The 18784-nt window shown below is 42.7% G+C and overlaps 3 protein-coding genes across 6 annotated transcripts; 2 read left to right on the forward strand and 1 right to left on the reverse strand.

The window, feature by feature from the left end:
• Positions 1-398: 398 nt before the first annotated feature.
• On the forward strand, positions 399-8611 carry si:cabz01068815.1 (Solute carrier family 51 subunit beta). Of its 4 annotated transcripts, none has more exons than XM_036963168.1 (6): positions 399-565; positions 1393-1459; positions 1785-2207; positions 2606-2734; positions 6789-6879; positions 7275-8611. In XM_036963168.1, exons 2-6 carry the CDS (start codon positions 1420-1422, stop codon positions 7654-7656), a joined length of 1065 nt encoding a protein of 354 aa, XP_036819063.1. In that variant the 5' UTR covers positions 399-565; positions 1393-1419; the 3' UTR covers positions 7657-8611. The 4 variants fall into 4 exon arrangements, with proteins under 4 accessions (XP_036819063.1, XP_036819062.1, XP_036819065.1 ...); XM_036963167.1 differs by having other exon boundaries at positions 399-561; XM_036963170.1 differs by having other exon boundaries at positions 406-565; positions 1812-2207.
• Positions 7788-14345, reverse strand: LOC110513924 (ras-like protein family member 12). Its single transcript, XM_021593566.2, has 6 exons — positions 14060-14345; positions 13700-13818; positions 13234-13290; positions 12839-12912; positions 12243-12433; positions 7788-10318 (listed from the first exon to the last, which is right to left on the reverse strand). Exons 2-6 carry the CDS (start codon positions 13809-13811, stop codon positions 9970-9972), a joined length of 783 nt encoding a protein of 260 aa, XP_021449241.2. The 5' UTR covers positions 13812-13818; positions 14060-14345; the 3' UTR covers positions 7788-9969.
• A 996-nt stretch (positions 14346-15341) lies between these two features.
• LOC110513925 (kelch repeat and BTB domain-containing protein 13-like) lies at positions 15342-18069 on the forward strand. Its single transcript, XM_021593567.2, has one exon. The coding sequence runs from the start codon at positions 15542-15544 to the stop codon at positions 17078-17080; it is 1539 nt and encodes a 512-aa protein (XP_021449242.1). The 5' UTR covers positions 15342-15541; the 3' UTR covers positions 17081-18069.
• The last annotated feature ends 715 nt before the right edge of the window (positions 18070-18784 follow it).

The raw sequence follows: 18784 nt of genomic DNA on the forward strand, positions 1-18784 counted from the left end.
CAAGGTCCCAGCAAGGCTAACTAAACAGTAACCAAGCAACCCTGGTCACTGACCTTGTCGATGCAAGGATAATGCCCCCCCAATGTAGAGTTTAAAAGCTTGAGTACAGGATTGATTCCATTCCATTGAGTTAGGAGAAGATTGTAATGAAGTCAGCCCAGTTATGGTGCAGTACACTATGCATTAGTTTACAGTAGCCTAATGAAGCATTCACAACTTCTTATCATTGAGAAAGAAAAGACTGCCATCACTATAAGGAGGCTGTTTCACCTGTCTCAAAATTTCTCTCAGCAATAACATCCCCAACTACTTCCAGACTATGCATTCTTTAATAAATGAAGAACACATTGCACCACATAAAAAGTCCCCATCTCCCCAGCTATAAAGGGAACATTTACAGATGCCATATAGCCATAATCAAGAGACTCAATGAACCAATCTCCTCCCACATGCACTTTGGAAAGCCTCTCCTCTGCGTTGTGTATGTTCAACAGGTAGAATCATGTTCCCTACTGCACTACCTCCCTTCTCCGAGTCAGGCTGTGAGAGAAACAGCCCCTGGTAAGTGAGTAAATTGTTTTCATTACTTTAAAGCTACTGTCTGCAAATGGTATATCATTTTTTAAACTTTTAAATTAATGATATATAGCCATTGGTTAGGAGGACTTGTAGTGTATATTTTTTTGTTTGGATTGTTAACGCTTATAGCAACTTTTATTGATAGGATGTTTGGATCATAATTAATAGGATCATTGGGGTAATATGATTGATAACCATCATCTTTTGATGTGTACTATACACACAGAGAGTCAACCATTAGATTATCTACATTTGAATTTGTTTATGGGATGGGAGTATGTTTCGATTGAACCTCTAACATTTGATTGGCGCCTCACTATCGGCGTTAAAAGTGCAATGATGGACAACTTTTCTAAATAGTTTACTTGATGATGAGTATTTCTCTTCAGGACCTAATATTGTAGCCTAATACACACTATTACAGTACATAATGGAATACACATGCACATAATGGAATTAGCAAGGTACAATGCCTCTACATACTTTCAACGTTGTTTTGAGTGTAGAGATGGAATTGCAGCACAAAGAAGGCAGTGCTTTGGATAAACTCTCAGTTTATAAGGTGGATGTGTATGTTTCCCTTTGGTCCACTAATTCAATGCAGACTAAAAGCTTTGTTTTTGATGGTTGAGAAGCCCAGTAAAAATGTGTGCTAGATACTACCATCCCAGGAATACTACCATACAACTTTCTAATGGGAACCAAGCCATAATAAAAGTTACATTTACATAACTATGATTATTATTATGTGTAAGTGTTGATCTTGTATTCTTGACTAAGGGAATACATTGTCATTCTGATTTATGTCAACAGTCATTGCAGATTTCATCCACTTCAGACATGTTTCGTGTGTGGATCAAACTTTGTCTCCTCTTGCCAGGTAATGCTATCCCTTCACACGTACACCTTTCACTGAAACAATCCCCTGATTCATTTTGCCATAAAACCACAACAACAAGTGGAAGCATGTTTTTGATTTGGGGCGGTAGGGTAGCCTAGTGGTTAGAGCATTGGACTAGTAACTGGAAGGTTGCAAGTTCAAACCCCTGAGCTAACAAGGTACAAATCTGTCGTTCTGCCCCTGAACAGGCAGTTAACCCACTGTTCCTAGGCCGTCATTGAAAATAAGAATTTGTTCTTAACTGACTTGCCTAGTTAAATAAAATAAAATTTTAAAAATTGTCATAACACTACGCTCACTACAGTGCATGTCCACTATACTGCACTTCCAGGGGTAAGTAGCTTCATGATCCACAACACCCTCCACAGCCTGTGCTTGGAGGACTTCCCCAAGACGGGCCTGGTTCAGCTGAATAAATGCAACCTGGACTCAGTTCTCCAGCAGTGGATCTGGAGGGACCAGAGTCTCCTGGAGAGTGTGGGGACCTCCAGGTGCCTGTCGGCCCACCACTCTGACCCTGTCCAGACTGTACCCTGTGAGGGGGTAGAGGATGGGGGACACAGGGGTGATGGGGGGCTGCGGTGGGGGTGTGAGTTGAACAGGCTGATCAGTCAGAACAGTTCTCTGGAGCTCTCCACAGACGGGAAACGACTGATGCTGTCCCACAGGAGCAAGCAGACCAAGTGGAGGTCTCTGGATGAAGGGGATATATGCCAGGAGAGGCTCAGTAAGTGATTGTTGTTGCCTCAATAGTTTTTTAATCGCTTAATTTACATTTAACATGGCATGAAATTGGATCTTTGTGTAAATTGACTTACATAAGTGAAGCTCTAGAATGAGCCAAATAAGCACTCAAGATGTTGAAAATAATGTAACATTTTCATCTCCTTTTGAATGATTGACTTCATCACAAGTTAGCAGTTAGATTGGGGCTTTGTGTGAATTGATACAGCATGGGCCTCTCAAACCTAGGCTAGAAGATAGTAACTCAATGTCGTTCCACAATAGTCCTAAAGCCCACCTTGGCCACATGGTGCCATTGTGGCCACCATTTTGTCAGCATAAAAACTAACACAGGGGATGGTGATGCAACATGTGTTTGTATATTTGTATTGGCACCTGCAGGATCCAAAAGGGCATCGAGCGATCCCGATGAGTTTGAGGTGAAACCTGCGGAAGAGCAGAAAGTGGGGCCTCCTGGTATGACCGATGAACAGAAAGAATTCCTCAGATGGTTCTATCGCACCGAGGACCGTAAGTTATGCTCTTTACAAAGCTAAATTTTTCCCACTACCGAGCTGAGCCAAACTGAGTTAAGCTGTTCTGTGCCTTGCTGGAAAGGACAATGAGGAAGGAAAATAGCCAAGCCAGCACAGTACAGATAAGGTTGGCTTGATAGTGTGAAAAGGGTATTATTAGTGTTGTATTAGGTTAATGTTGGGGTAGCAAACTGATCCATGGCCATTGTTTGGGAAATTACAAGTAAAATAGATACAGTGCCTTGCGAAAGTATTCTGCCCCCTTGAACTTTGCGACCTTTTGCCACATTTCAGACTTCAAACATAAAGATATAAAACTGTATTTTTTTGTGAAGAATCAACAACAAGTGGGACACAATCATGAAGTGGAACGACATTTATTGGATATTTCAAACTTTTTTAACAAATCAAAAACTGAAAAATTGGGCGTGCAAAATTATTCAGCCCCCTTTACTTTCAGTGCAGCAAACTCTCTCCAGAAGTTCAGTGAGGATCTCTGAATGATCCAATGTTGACCTAAATGACTAATGATGATAAATACAATCCACCTGTGTGTAATCAAGTCTCCGTATAAATGCACCTGCACTGTGATAGTCTCAGAGGTCCGTTAAAAGCGCAGAGAGCATCATGAAGAACAAGGAACACACCAGGCAGGTCCGAGATACTGTTGTGAAGAAGTTTAAAGCCGGATTTGGATACAAAAAGATTTCCCAAGCTTTAAACATCCCAAGGAGCACTGTGCAAGCGATAATATTGAAATGGAAGGAGTATCAGACCACTGCAAATCTACCAAGACCTGGCAGTCCCTCTAAACTTTCAGCTCATACAAGGAGAAGACTGATCAGAGATGCAGCCAAGAGGCCCATGATCACTCTGGATGAACTGCAGAGATCTACAGCTGAGGTGGGAGACTCTGTCCATTGGACAACAATCAGTCGTATATTGCACAAATCTGGCCTTTATGGAAGAGTGGCAAGAAGAAAGCCATTTCTTAAAGATATCCATAAAAAGTGTCGTTTAAAGTTTGCCACAAGCCACCTGGGAGACACACCAAACATGTGGAAGAAGGTGCTCTGGACAGATGAAACCAAAATTGAACTTTTTGGCAACAATGCAAAACGTTATGTTTGGCGTAAAAGCAACACAGCTCATCACCCTGAACACACCATCCCCACTGTCAAACATGGTGGTGGCAGCATCATGGTTTGGGCCTGCTTTTCTTCAGCAGGGACAGGGAAGATGGTTAAAATTGATGGGAAGATGGATGGAGCCAAATACAGGACCATTCTGGAAGAAAACCTGATGGAGTCTGCAAAAGACCTGAGACTGGGACGGAGATTTGTCTTCCAACAAGACAATGATCCAAAACATAAAGCAAAATCTACAATGGAATGGTTCAAAAATAAACATATCCAGGTGTTAGAATGGCCAAGTCAAAGTCCAGACCTGAATCCAATCGAGAATCTGTGGAAAGAACTGAAAACTGCTGTTCACAAATGCTCTCCATCCAACCTCACTGAGCTTGAGCTGTTTTGCAAGGAGGAATGGGAACAAAATGTCAGTCTCTCGATATGCAAAACTGATAGAGACATACCCCAAGCGACTTACAGCTGTAATCGTAGCAAAAGGTGGCGCTACAAAGTATTAACTTAAGGGGGCTGAATAATTTTGCACGCCCAATTTTTCAGTTTTTGATTTGTTAAAAAAGTTTGAAATATCCAATAAATGTTGTTCCACTTCATGATTGTGTCCCACTTGTTGTTGATTCTTCACAAAAAAATACAGTTTTATATCTTTATGTTTGAAGCCTGAAATGTGGCAAAAGGTTGCAAAGTTCAAGGGGGCCGAATACTTTCGCAAGGCACTGTATGATTGGATTGTTCTTAAGTAAGCTATTTGATATGACAGCTCCATTATGTAATCCAGCTCCATGACGTTATCCAGCTCCATTACGTTATCCAGCTCCAATACGTTATCCAGCTCCATTACGTTATCCAGCTCCATTAAGTTATCCAGCTCCATTACGTTATCCAGCTCCATTACATTATCCAGCTCCATGACGTTATCCAGCTCCATTACATTATCCAGCTCCATTACGTTATCCAGCTCCATTACATTATCCAGCTCCATTATGTAATCCAGCTCCATGACGTTATCCAGCTCCATTACGTTATCCAGCTCCATTATGTTATTCAGCTCCATTATATTATTCAGCTCCATTACGTTATCCAGCTCCATTACGTTATCCAGCTCCATTATGTTATTCAGCTCCATTATGTTATCCAGCTCCATTATGTTATCCAGCTCCATTATGTTATCCAGCTCCATTATGTTATCCAGCTCCATTACGTTATCCAGCTCCATTACGTTATCCAGCTCCATTATGTTATCCAGCTCCATTATGTTATTCAGCTCCATTATGTTATCCAGCTCCATTACGTTATCCAGCTCCATTATGTTATTCAGCTCCATTATGTTATTCAGCTCCATTATGTTATCCAGCTCCATTACGTTATCCAGCTCCATTACGTTATCCAGCTCCATTATGTTATTCAGCTCCATTATGTTATTCAGCTCCATTATGTTATCCAGCTCCATTACGTTATCCAGCTCCATTACGTTATCCAGCTCCATTATGTTATCCAGCTCCATTATGTTATTCAGCTCCATTATGTTATCCAGCTCCATTACGTTATCCAGCTCCATTATGTTATTCAGCTCCATTATGTTATTCAGCTCCATTATGTTATCCAGCTCCATTACGTTATCCAGCTCCATTACGTTATCCAGCTCCATTATGTTATTCAGCTCCATTACGTTATCAGCTCCATTATGTTATCCAGCTCCATTATGTAATCCAGCTCCATTACGTTATCCAGCTCCATTACGTTATCCAGCTCCAATACGTTATCCAGCTCCATTATGTTATCCAGCTCCATTAAGTTATCCAGCTCCATTACATTATCCAGCTCCATTACATTATCCAGCTCCATGACGTTATCCAGCTCCATTACATTATCCAGCTCCATTACGTTATCCAGCTCCATTACATTATCCAGCTCCATTATGTAATCCAGCTCCATGACGTTATCCAGCTCCATTACGTTATCCAGCTCCATTATGTTATTCAGCTCCATTATGTTATTCAGCTCCATTACGTTATCCAGCTCCATTACGTTATCCAGCTCCATTATGTTATTCAGCTCCATTATGTTATCCAGCTCCATTATGTTATCCAGCTCCATTATGTTATCCAGCTCCATTACGTTATCCAGCTCCATTACGTTATCCAGCTCCATTATGTTATCCAGCTCCATTATGTTATTCAGCTCCATTATGTTATCCAGCTCCATTACGTTATCCAGCTCCATTATGTTATTCAGCTCCATTATGTTATTCAGCTCCATTATGTTATCCAGCTCCATTACGTTATCCAGCTCCATTACGTTATCCAGCTCCATTATGTTATTCAGCTCCATTATGTTATTCAGCTCCATTATGTTATCCAGCTCCATTACGTTATCCAGCTCCATTACGTTATCCAGCTCCATTATGTTATTCAGCTCCATTATGTTATCCAGCTCCATTATGTTATCCAGCTCCATTATGTTATCCAGCTCCATTACGTTATCCAGCTCCATTATGTTATTCAGCTCCATTATGTTATCCAGCTCCATTATGTTATCCAGCTCCATTATGTTATCCAGCTCCATTATGTTATCCTCCTGAGCAGTTTGTTCTTACAATATATACTCAGTTAATCAGTTTTCACTTTTCATGGCACTGTAGTGGTGGTGGTGTCATTTATGTGATCTGATCCCAAAGCCTCCATAAAGGGATTGGTTATAGTGAAGCACTTTTTCTCATAGTCAGATTTACATGGTAGTAAACTTTTATTCTCGCCAAGTCTGTAAAAAAAAAATCTGTTAAGTGCACAGTTGGTCCAAGTTCCAATGTTTTGTATTTGATCACCTCTGAAATGTCCTGTGGGGTTTTATAACGGTGGGAAGATTTTCCGCAGTTACAACTGTGTGTTTTTGTCGTCACAGCAACTCCCTGGAAGTTTGCGATGCTGGCTCTGTCCTTCGCTGCCCTTCTGCTGGGCTGTCTGCTTCTGGGAATGGGCTCCATGGCGAACAAGTAAGCCCCCTATCTGACACTTACTCAACTTAAGTAGACTAATGTCTACCCACTCAACTCAAAAATACTAATGTAATACACTGTCATTCTAAACAATAAATATCTCATGTGTCTTCAATTATGAAACATGGTGAAGATACTTATGGTCAACAACAGTAAATGATCCAAACAAAGTGTTCATCCCAAATAACACCCTAGCCTTATGGCCCCTGGTCAAAAGTAGTGCACTATGTAGGGAATACGGTTCCATTTGGGATGCAACCAAAGGCTCTGTGGAACCTAAATAAAGGACCTGTTATGGAAGAAAACAAAAGAAATCGCCATATTTGTGCGTGCTGGTCTGGCCATCTTTATTTACATCACAGTGACTACATTTCCCATCATCCTCCACACAGAAACCGGAATAAGATAGCCAAGTACAAGGCGGCGGCTCTGGCCATGAAGCCGGAGGCGGAAGAACTACAGGTCATCGTCACGGAAGTTGGAGGTCAAAGAACTAACTCCGTCAATAGTGCCTATGTCCAGGTCAGTATGAGCCCATCTGAGATCCCAGTGAGCCAGGCCAAGCCCCTCCAGGACAACGGGGAGGTAGAGGGGCTCAAACCGGGGGACATTGTGGTGACCTGGAATGACGGGAACGTGTCCAGCCTGTACCCCGAGCCTGAGGGGGAAGTGGAGGTGTTGGCGGAGGTAGAGAAAGAGGAGGTGTTGAAGAAAGAGGAGGTGGTTGAGGTAGAGAAAGAGGAGGCAGAAGAGGGAGTGGTGGTAGAGGGATGAAGGAGAGAGATATAACAGCCACGTTCCTCATTACTGCTCCTCTGCAGAGGCAGAACATAAACTCCTATTTACTTAGGAATAACTGTCCTTTTAAGTTGTTTTATTTTGACCTGTAACTTAAACAACCACTGTAATTACTGTAATGCCCATTTTACACTACTGTGCTGAGCCAGACCGTACTGTGCTGAGCCAGATATTTTATTGGTGGATGCGTAACCATGCCAGCGCAGTACAGCTTGACTTGGCTCAGTAGTGTGAAAAGGGTATACAACTACTACAAATAATGCTGTGTACAAGACGTGCAGTATCACAGTCATCATTCACAAGTACTTTGTTGTTTGCAGTTTCAGCAATGGAATATACATCTACTGTAAACATTGCTGGCCGTCGAAACATCGCAACCAACTATTTGGGATACCAAATAGTTAGTAAATGTTGTTTTTTGGTCATGAAGAAGTGCAACGTGTTGTTTATAGTGCAGTGAAAAGTTTTCCTATGTCTCTTGACAGTATGTAGGAACACTTATAAACCATGTGTCATAAGCTATTCAAGTGTAGTCTACTTGGGAAACACTAAAAGGCAACTAAACATGGTCTGAGATAACATTAAGATTGGAAGATCAAACTTATCTTTATACATCTCGTTTGTAATTGTATTTGTACAGTATTTTTAGTTATAATGCTGGCCACCAGGAAGATTAGCCGACGTCATGGCATCAGCTAACGGGGATCCTAATATAATACAAACTGGAATGATCTTGCTGTGAGTATAGTGGAACGCTCTTGTGAGAGAGTATTCACATATAGATGTTTTGGATAGAAAACAGAATTCAGTGGGTTAACTTTTGTCATCACACCACCTCTCCATATGTAAGATAGATTTTCATTGTGTTATAAAAGCATTCCAACAATTGCAGTATTTACAATAAGGAAATAAAACTGTTCATATCAAAATAGTTCTGTTTTGTAATTTTGGTTGGGATGGCATTAGCATACAATAGTATAAAACTGTGTTTTAAGTTATAAAAAATGCAACCGTTGTTACACTGATGAGCCTGAGGAGGGCGCCCACAACTCGTGAAAACGATGTATATATGAAGTTAAAGCCCCAATGCAGTTGTTTTGATATCAATATCAAATCATTACTGGGTAGCAATTAAGTACCTTACTGTAATAGATTTCCATTCAAATTGGCAAAAAATGCTTTTTTAGCAAAAACATATTTCTCAAGCAAGAATTTCGCTCAGACTGTCTGGGAGTGGTCTGAGATGGGAGGGGAAAACTGAAAACTAGCTGTTATTGGCAGAGATGTTTGGAACTGTCTTTGTTATTTGTCTATGAACCAATTTATAGCATGGTGATGTCCCCATGGAAAGCCAAAACTCCCGGCCATGCAAACCTGCTGATTAGAAACCAGCACCTATCAGGAAATTACACTGATCCCATTTTTCACACTTTTACAGTGTTAGTTTCATCAACTGTTGTACAATATAAAACACAGAAAAACTGAATTTTGACTGCACTGGGCCTTTTACTCAGATTGACTTGCTACTTTGTGTTATAACATCAAATAACTTAAAACATGTATCTACATGAACAACATATGTCTTCAACCGATAAAATTAGTTTTCCTTTAAAGCTTATTAAAATGTATATAAAAATACATGTGCATAGTGTCAGCAATCTATACTACAGTGAACACACCATCACCGTCATATGCACTCCAATCACCACAATACATTTGGCAACTAACATAACTTTGTCCCAGTAACTGACTTCAAGACAAACTTTGAAAACTTTGGCAATATAAATTCAACATTCACAATGACAGTTTAAACACCAGTCCATTACTGTCCATCTCTCAAGGAGCTCTGATAATTACTGTTCCTTCTCCTCACTTGAAGGTGCAGTAAGTCATCATGATGTTTTGGTACACGCTCCAACGAAGGTGATATCACCATGACAGCTTCTGCTGCATACAGTATGTTGATGGCTTGGTTGTATGTTATTCTGGCTCCATTTTCTTCCGTTTTTCACATTTGACACAGTCCATTGTCTCTCATAACCTATTTCACAGTTCTCTCACTTGTCCATATTGTAAGCCACTATGGCAGACTTGTCAATAAGTCACTTTAGGAAAGTCCAGGTTGAGTCAAGTCTTCGAGCCTGAGACACTCAGTCAAGTCTCAAGTCTCTGGCACAAGTCCAAGTTAAGTCTCAAGGTTTGAGCATAAGTTTCAAGTCTTTGAGCACAAGTTTGAGACAAGTCTCAAATTTCCATTCTTTAAGTCTGGTCTCATTCTCCATCGACTCATCAGAAGATCTTGAAGCCCTTGAGCAGCGTCAGCGTGGGTGCCCGCCGTTTGCTCTGTGCCCGTGACGACTTGACCGTCACCAGCTTGGCGGTGGCGGGCACTGGGAGCTCCTTGTAGCAGGGGGTGGTGAACGGGGGCACGGTGGCGAGGCTGAACAATGGCTTGTTGTCCTCACTGATGTAAAGGGGACGTAACGGGGGGCTCCTTTTGCCGCCCAGCTGCCTGGCCTCCCTAACGGCTTCATGGAAGACCCGCTGGACAGACAGGAAGTCCAGGCAAGCAGACACCTCGAAGAACAGGCAGCCGAAACGGGTGGCGAGGGCCGAGCCGTCCGACTTACTCACCTGCCTGAAAGACAGAGTGGGAGAGACAGGGTGATGGGGAGTGAGGAGAGAGAGAGAAGAGAGCGAGAGAGAGAAGAGAAGGAGAGCGAGAGAGAGAAAGAGAAAACAGGAGGGAGAGAGAGAGAGAAAAGAGAAGCCCTTTAGTTTAAACAGCTCCAAAACACACTGACCACTATAATCAGTACTATAATGTGTCAACTTTGCACATATCATTAGTCAATCACACACCCTACATCCTTAGCTAACAACAAACTTTCCCACAACTTTAGAGAGCGTTCCTTTAAAAGTCTTATTAGGTCATAAACTAACTTTTTCATAGGAATGTCCCAAGAGATTATTCCATTCAAATATAACCCAGAACTCGTTGACCATGTTCTCAGAACTTAAGATATACATTTTCTAGACATGTTTCATGGGAACATTGCAAGAACATCTCCATGTATGTATCCAGTTTTCTGTGGGTTTGGAGAATATTCCATCGATGTCCCACCAAACATACACAGAACATGGTTTCCATATTCTCCAAACATAACATATTGATGTTTGGGCCTCCCAAGAGGTGCAGTGGTCTAAGGCACTAAGGGTTCGTTCCCGGGCTGTGTCACAACCGGACGTGATCGGGAGTCCCATAGGGCGGTGCACAATTGGCCCAGCGTTGTCCGGGTTAGGGGAGGGTTTGGCCGGGGGGGCTTTATTTGGCTCATTGTGCTCTAGCGACTCCTTGTGGCAGGCTGTTTGCCTGCAAGCTGACAATGGTTGTCAGTTGAACAGTGTTTCCTCCGACACATTGGTGCAGCTGGCTTCCGGGTTAAGCGGGCGGGTGTTAAGAAGCGCGGTTTGGCGAGCCATGTTTCGGAGGACACATGACTCAACCTTTGCCTCCCGAGCTGGTTGGGGAGTTGTAGTGATGAGACAAGATCAAAATTGGGGTGAAAAAATAATAATATATTAATGTTCTAGACAAGTTTCATGGGCAACGTTGCAAGAACTTTTCTGTCTATCAGTTGTCAGGACGTCACCTGATGGAACCAAAGAAATGTTGTCCCACAAAAAAATGTTAATTACACATCATGCCTTGTTACTAGCAACATGACAACGTCTTACACCTGGAAAAAAAAGAAGGTGTGTTGGAGTGGCTATAAGTCTGCTGGCCATTATGGCTTCATACATTTCTGTACGTTATATGTTTTGGATAAATATAGCAACATGAAGACATCTTACACTGGGAGACAAATATAAGTGGTTGGAGTCTTGCCATGAATCAACTTTACTGGAAGTGCTTGAATAAACATGATTGTTTCCATAAACACCAGCTAAGAGGGCTTGGGTTGCCACACATGCAGCAGTGATGGGGGTGTGCATTAACATTGAGTAGGACTGACATGATGTTTCATTTCAGGCTTTCAGATGACTACCACAAGTAGGCCTAGAGCTGCAAAACGCTTTGGTGTTACTTGAGAGGCTATGGGCCAAAACAGAACTTTGAGGATGGCATCACTCCTCCTGGAAGCACTGTCGGCCCGGACCAAGACATGCCTGGACTTTTGGAGTATGTTATGTCGTTGTGGTGTGGGTTTGAATCGCAGGTCCGCCTTGGTGGGGATGAACCGGGTTATATTGTATCTCTTAAACATCCACCAGCTGTATCTCTAACAGTCCTAAACAGACATCTTAGCATGTAAGACTTCTGCACCGGTATCTTTCCATGTCTAACTACTGTGGTATGTATTGCTGCTGCTGACTATGCTGATATGAGCCAGTAGTGAGCTCTGAGCGCCTGCAGCAATACTTAGTAGCTATAACACCGGAATCTCATCAAGACGTTTGGGCCTCTTGGTATAATGTCTCAGGCATTACACTAACAGACAAGTAGTTGCAGGTTTGAGTCCCACTCGGACTTCCATCCACCCCACCAATTCACTACACACCTGTATCTCTCCATGTCCAGCTTGTTGCCCAGCAGTATAATGGGGGTCTTGGGCTGCAGGGCCTTGGTGTGGACGGTGACGGCCTCCAGGTACTGTTGGCAGCCCTCAAAGCTCCGTCTATTGTCTATGCTGTAGACCACAAGGAAGGCACTGGCCCACGAGAGGTAGCGCTCACAGTTCACTGGGCCGTCCTGGCGGTAGAGACAGACAAGGGGAAAAGGTCATCACTTCAAAACAATTAGTGGCAAAGGCTTTAGAAGACGTATCAATTGATTTAGAATAGATCTTCAAATGGTTTCCATTTGCACAGAAAATGTGTCATTGTGTCCCGGCTCTTGTAATGGTAATGCCCCAGCCTACGGCACACACGTCTTCAGGTTTGGATCCGACCTACTGCCCTTTCACACAACCTCAACCATCTTTCCTCAATATCATCCTCTGTTTCTGTGTTCAATGCAAATCTGAAAACCTTTTTTCTTCTGTCACATTATCCAACCGCGGCAGAACGCCGGCGGCAGAGCAGCGCCCCTGGAGCAGTTCAGTGCCTCAAGGGCACAACGGCAGTAGTATAGTCTTTAAAAAAAGACTATTCCCACCTGGTCAGCTGTGTCCATAACTTTCACAACGACAGGCTGTTGGTCCACCATGTCCTCAGAAGAGTAAGTATCCTCTAGATGGCAGTGAACACAACATGGAGGTCACAACATGGACCCAACATCACAATACAGTTATTCATGTTTCAATATGAACAAGTTTATTGTACATTTCTCTGAAAGTGCATCTGCCGATTCTTGTATAGTTAGTGTACACAAACTATTACAGAGGTGTTCTAATGTCCATACTAGCCAACCATAAAAGGCATTCCCAATGCACAGCATGATTCTAAATGGTACTAGAGGGGATGTTAGAACAGAGCCAAAATGATTTTATTTAACAAAGAAATTTCTTGACAATTGCATTTTATTTCAGAAGGTAACAAATGGCAGCTTACCTAGATTGGGGTCATATTCACTAATGAAGCGCTTGGTGAGAAATTTGACAGTCAACGCTGAAAAGAGAGAAGGGAATCATTCACTTCCTGTTTAGATTCAGCTCTTTGTTGTCAGTCTGTCACACTGTACAATCTAGTGTCCCAAATGGGGAATGGGAACCCTGTTTTTATATAAACACTCCCATGAAATATCAGATAGGAGTAGATTGCTTTTCATGAATAACAAACTATCAAAACTGGGTCTATCAAAACTGGAATAAAATGTAAACAAAACTGGGATCTACTCCACTACAAATACTAAGGACGACAAATCAAGGAAAGTTCCTAATGTTTGGTTTACTCAGTGTATATTAAGTGGCAGAACACAATATAAAACCAACCTAAACATCACTAATGTTTTAAAAATAAACACTAAATCAATCCAATAGCATATGAAGGAGAAAAGGGAAAAAGATGGGTGGGCCACCTGATTTTCCTGAGCCCTTCACTCCAAGGATGACCACATTGACCTCAGGTTGTCCCCCCTCAGGGATAGCAGAGAAGTTACAACTCCTTGCTTTCCCAAACATCTGTGACATCTTTAGACTAAAACCCAGGAACACAAGTTTTCAAAACGGATCCAAGTAACAGATCTTTATTCAGTGCCTACATGCATTATTCAGAATATTATTAACAATAAAAATAATATAACATAACCAAATAATATAAATGTTTATAACGGTATCATAAACACTAATATTGATGCATATGGATGATAGGCTACTATGCAGGAAACACAAATAACGCCCACGTTGAACGTTTCCAAAACGTTTCAATATAACCTTACCTTAAAAGCTTTTCTCAGAGTTAAAGACTGGAGTTGAAGTGAATCGGCTAGTTGGTTTGATGTGGTTTAAAAAAAAATCTGTATTACATTTAAAATCATATGAATCCAAATGCGATAAAAACATCCCAACGAGTTTTAGAACGCGCTCTTAAATCCTGTCCGATGATGAGGATGCTCATACTCGATGGTGAAAGAAGCTCGAGCTGCTCCGTGCGTGCACAGCTGGTAGGACCTTGCGTCAAGTAGACGAATCGGTTAACATTTGCTGAAGAATGTTGCTGCTTACGCACATGATTTACTGCCAAACTCCATTTAAGGGAACTGAGGTGAGTTCTCATAGTTATTCTACATGCAGTCAGATATGATTTGGAAAGGTAGACCTTTCTCATCTCCAACTAACTTCATTGACAAGAAACAAGGACATCAATAAAATTGTGATGTCAGTTTAGATGGTTGGATTGCATCCAGTGAGTGAATGATTCTGTTGTCTTCATGCAGCATAGTTTCCTTCACAGATAATCACATAACTTCACAGTTAATACTTTGCACATGTTACAGTAATTGCTCGTGTAATAGTCTCAAATCGGACATATTTGAACAGAAAGAACAAAGAAAAGGTACCGTTTGACATACTGGACTTGGTTTCCTCCTTTACCCTTTAATGAATGAGAACTCCACTCCCTCCTCATTCTCTACATTGGTGGCAAAGGTAGTCTCTGGCCTCTTTTGGAAGAGCGCCCCTGTTTGTATCAGGGTTTGCATGGAGGACAGAGAGAGGAGTAATTATGTAGCCTTGTGTGTAAACATTTACACGATTTTTATAGGGGGTGAACGATTTATACTAGAGTAGGTGAATCCGTCTATGTGCATGTAAGTATTTGCACAGGTGCCACGACTGTATTGGAACAAGGACTGGTAGCATGCTGTTGTCATGTGCAACAGATCCCTAACAGACAAGGTTACTAAGAATTTAACTGTTTGGAATAATAGTCTCGTATAACAAATGTGACCTCAGGGAACAATCTATTGTTGTCTCTCACCTTTGCCCAACCGCTCCAAGGCCAAGAGTTCTGACATTTCCCGCTGGCACAAACTGTCAGCCTCACAGACAAAGACCAATCAATCATCAGCATAACTGTACTGCTGTGCCCATCCATTTGCCCACCCGCTCCCACCCGACCCATCTCCCCTTTCCAGCAGGTCAACACTAGATTCCCCTCCGGCTGCATGTCACCATAATGTATGATAACTGTGCCACACGTTGCCTAACAGCTATCTATAGCCTCTGCTATTCTCGTAGCTGTGAAGAGCAATACAAACAGTGGTTACCCTGTCAAGTGCATCTGCTCTGCACAGAGGAGAGGAAAGAGGGGGATTCGGTCTAGCTGCTACTGTACCTCAAGGAAATATCATCATGGATAAAATGTCATGCTAGGACATGAGATATTTTGATCGGACTCAGCACTTCGTCACTCCTGACAAATGCAAATGTGCTGTTTGAACACTTCAGTTGAGGCGATGGAGCCAAGCAGCTGCCCTGGCTCAGGGACCGACAGTGACAAGCCTGCCCTCGGCAAGTCTTTGGACTCAGGGATGGACAGCCTGAAAGTGAGAGTTGACGGGAGCGTTTTTGTGGTGAACAAAGCCCTACTCGAGCAGCACTGTGAGTACTTCCGAGCCCTCTTCCAGTCGGGAATGCGGGAATGCCAACAGGATGAGGTCCATCTGCAAGGGCTGAGCGCCCGGGGATTTGTGTTGGCGCTCCGGGTCCTGGACGGGGATCGCCCCATCCTGGGTGGTGACGAGATTGTGGAAGCCATAGAGTGTGCCACCTTTCTACAGGTGGAGTCTGTGACAAAGCACCTGACCAATATCATCAACTCAGAGAACTGCTTGTTGATGTACCACACGGCTGCGACCTACGGTTTATGGGATCTGTCCCATCAAGCTGCTTTATTCATTAAAGACATGTACTCGGACCTGAAGGAAGATGTTGTGAGCACCTTACCAGAAGACCTAGTGGAGTACGTTGAGTCTCTCATCCCCAGTCGGTACGTCACAGTCTGCAGCCACTCTCCTACCGTCGAGCAGCTCCAGGACTGTCAGAGGACGGTCTGCTACCTGGATGACGAAGATAGAGAATGGAAGGTGCTGAGTCACCTACCCCTAAACACAAGCACCACTATGGCAGGTGTGACCATGCTAGACAACAAGCTGTACATTATAGGAGGCGTCCACGACCTCAGCAAGAAAGTTGTGGACTCTGGCTTCTGCTACGACCCAGAGAGTGACTCCTGGTCCACTATTTCCAGTCCCCAGCAGCCACGCTACAACTTTACGTTAGTGGGCCACGAAGGCTGCCTCTACGCCATCGGTGGGGAGTTCGACCGGAAGTCCATGGCGTTGGTGGAGAAGTACAGTGTCTCCACAGCCACCTGGCGCTTCGCCGCTAATCTCCCCTGCAGAGCCGCCAACGTGGCCTCCACCAAAGCCATGAGCCGCATCTTCATCTGCCTCTGGAAACCCAAGGGCGTTACGGAGATCCACGAGTACGTCCCCGAGAGGGACCAATGGGTCCTGGTCACCACACTAGTCCGTGACCAGAGCTATGGCCACTGCATGGTGGGTCACAGGGACAATTTGTATGTCATGCGCAACGGGCCCTGCGAAGACTTCCTGATGTGCGTGATGGACTGCTACAACCTGACTACGGGTCAGTGGACAGCCTTGCCGGGGCAATACGCAAACAGTAAAGGAGCCCTGTTCACATCGGTAGTAAGAGGGGACTCAGTGTTCACACTCAACCGCATGAGGACCACAGAGTTCGCCGTGGAGGAGCACAGATGGAAAACCAAGAGAGAGACCAAGGGCTTCGGGCGAATCGGCTCCATGTACACATTTCTCATGAGACTGCCCAAGGCCAAGACTGTGGGAAACACTGAGGTGTTGACGGACGGGCTGGAGTTTGGGAATCGGATCGACCACAGACGCAGAGACTCTCTGCTACAATGCTTTGACTGACTTCCTGTGAATAAGTTTAGTCTTTTAATATCTCCTGACAAACCAACAACAGGACAATGAACTAGAATGCTTTGACTGACTTCTTGTGAATAGGTTTAGTATGTTACTTGGGCCACTTTTAGGAGGCAAACATGGAACGTTGCAGAAAGAGATGTCATGAATATAGCTGACGATTCCTTTTTTTACATGTCAGAGAGGCATGTTTGTTCTTCATAGCATATTTCTATCTGAATATTACACAACGTTGTGCCGTTCTGAATGTAATCTTGCGGCGTCTGTCTACAAATCAACAAACGAGCTAAAGATGTAAATGTCAGAGACAACAGTAATTTGTAAACATTAAAGTTTGCTTCATTCATGACAAGTTGGAAACTCGGAACCTCTGAGTAAAAATGTATTAACATATTGGTTGATTTGGATACTTTCCAAGTGAGAAATATCAGTTCCCTAGTTTCCACATGTCATGAGTGCAGCATATCTTCCAAGAATAATTAAATAGCATTTAAGAAACTCTAGAGTAATATTGTCTTCTATAGTTCTTGAGAAATGTGTTGCCTCAAGTAGCCTTCTGGGTAATTTGACTCTGTATCCAAATGTAGTGTACTATAAAGTGTACTATAATCAAGTGATTCATTACATTGAGTTGACACAGCCCTATCAGAGAGCTCTTTCCATGAAAGCCAAACACATGTTCAGTAATGTACATAAAGACTGAAATCCTTTCCTGTTTTTACAACAAACAAACCATTTATAACCCAGGCTCAGGTCCCCAAGGCATTCGTTGCTAGAGAACAGGGTAAGATAAGGCTGGCAGTTCACACTGTACAATAAAACGTAACGAGGGCATGTTTGCTGCCGTCTCGGGACAGGTATCCCTTGAAGGAGAGATTTGTATTCTCCATGGGATCACCTGTGTAAATACAGGATGATTGGGGAATTCAAATGAATAGATTGTCTTTGGCAGAAGATATATGAAATAATTGTCTTTTTAATGATCAAATCAAACACTGTTCAAATAATGTGTTAATGGGTGAGGAATGTTGCTAATGATGTGCAGATTTTTCCACTTATCAAATTATATTACCATTAATTTCCCCTATAGTTAACAGGCAAAAATCTCCCTTGATAATATAAGAATGGTTCTTTCCCTCATTCTTTAGCCTACAGCAGTGGAGACTGGTGAGGGAGGACGGCTCATAATAATGAATGGAATCAAACAAATGGAAACCAAGTGTTTGATGTGTTTAAGACCATTCCATATATTCAGTTCCAGCCATTACTATCAGACTGTCCTCCCCATTTAAAGTGCCACCAGCCACCACTGGTCTACAGTCTGTTAACAGTCTATGAGTGAAGTTCATTAATAGCAAAGTGATAAAAGAAATGCTCTCTTGACCAAACATAGAGGACCTCTAAAGCTCTCCCGGTCCATCAACAGAAGATACACATCTTTAATAGATGCCGACTCTTCCCTTTGCTTGGCTGCTCCCATCTAAGTTCTGCCGTGGCTTTGATAGTGAAATAACAAACCTGTACTGTGGTAACCCCGTCCATCCGTTCGTTGTCAGCGGGGAAAGCATGGCAAAAATGTGGAAGTGTATCCCACACATATCAAGACCTAATATGATGTGGGAACCATGAGACATGAGTATGATATTACAAGTATATTGAATTTTGGTTCATCAGAAATGTTTTTTTTGTAAC

Source organism: Oncorhynchus mykiss, chromosome 26 (genome assembly GCF_013265735.2).
Source record: "Oncorhynchus mykiss isolate Arlee chromosome 26, USDA_OmykA_1.1, whole genome shotgun sequence".
Classification (NCBI taxonomy): domain Eukaryota; kingdom Metazoa; phylum Chordata; class Actinopteri; order Salmoniformes; family Salmonidae; genus Oncorhynchus; species Oncorhynchus mykiss.

Bases quoted from the DNA above. Each gene is read 5' to 3' on its own strand.
- si:cabz01068815.1 (XM_036963168.1), top strand. From the start codon at position 1,420: ATGTTTCGTGTGTGGATCAAACTTTGTCTCCTCTTGCCAG. The intron at 2,208-2,605 runs GTAAGTGATTGT...TGGCACCTGCAG, and splicing joins TATATGCCAGGAGAGGCTCA to GATCCAAAAGGGCATCGAGC. The intron at 2,735-6,788 runs GTAAGTTATGCT...TTGTCGTCACAG, and splicing joins GTTCTATCGCACCGAGGACC to CAACTCCCTGGAAGTTTGCG.
- LOC110513924 (XM_021593566.2), bottom strand. From the start codon at position 13,811: ATGTCACAGATGTTTGGGAAAGCAAGGAGTTGTAACTTCTCTGCTATC. The intron at 13,291-13,699 runs GTGGCCCACCCA...CTCTCTTTTCAG, and splicing joins GAAGGGCTCAGGAAAATCAG to CGTTGACTGTCAAATTTCTC. The intron at 12,434-12,838 runs GTGGGAATAGTC...CTCTACCGCCAG, and splicing joins TTATGGACACAGCTGACCAG to GACGGCCCAGTGAACTGTGA.
- LOC110513925 (XM_021593567.2), top strand. From the start codon at position 15,542: ATGCAAATGTGCTGTTTGAACACTTCAGTTGAGGCGATGGAGCCAAGC.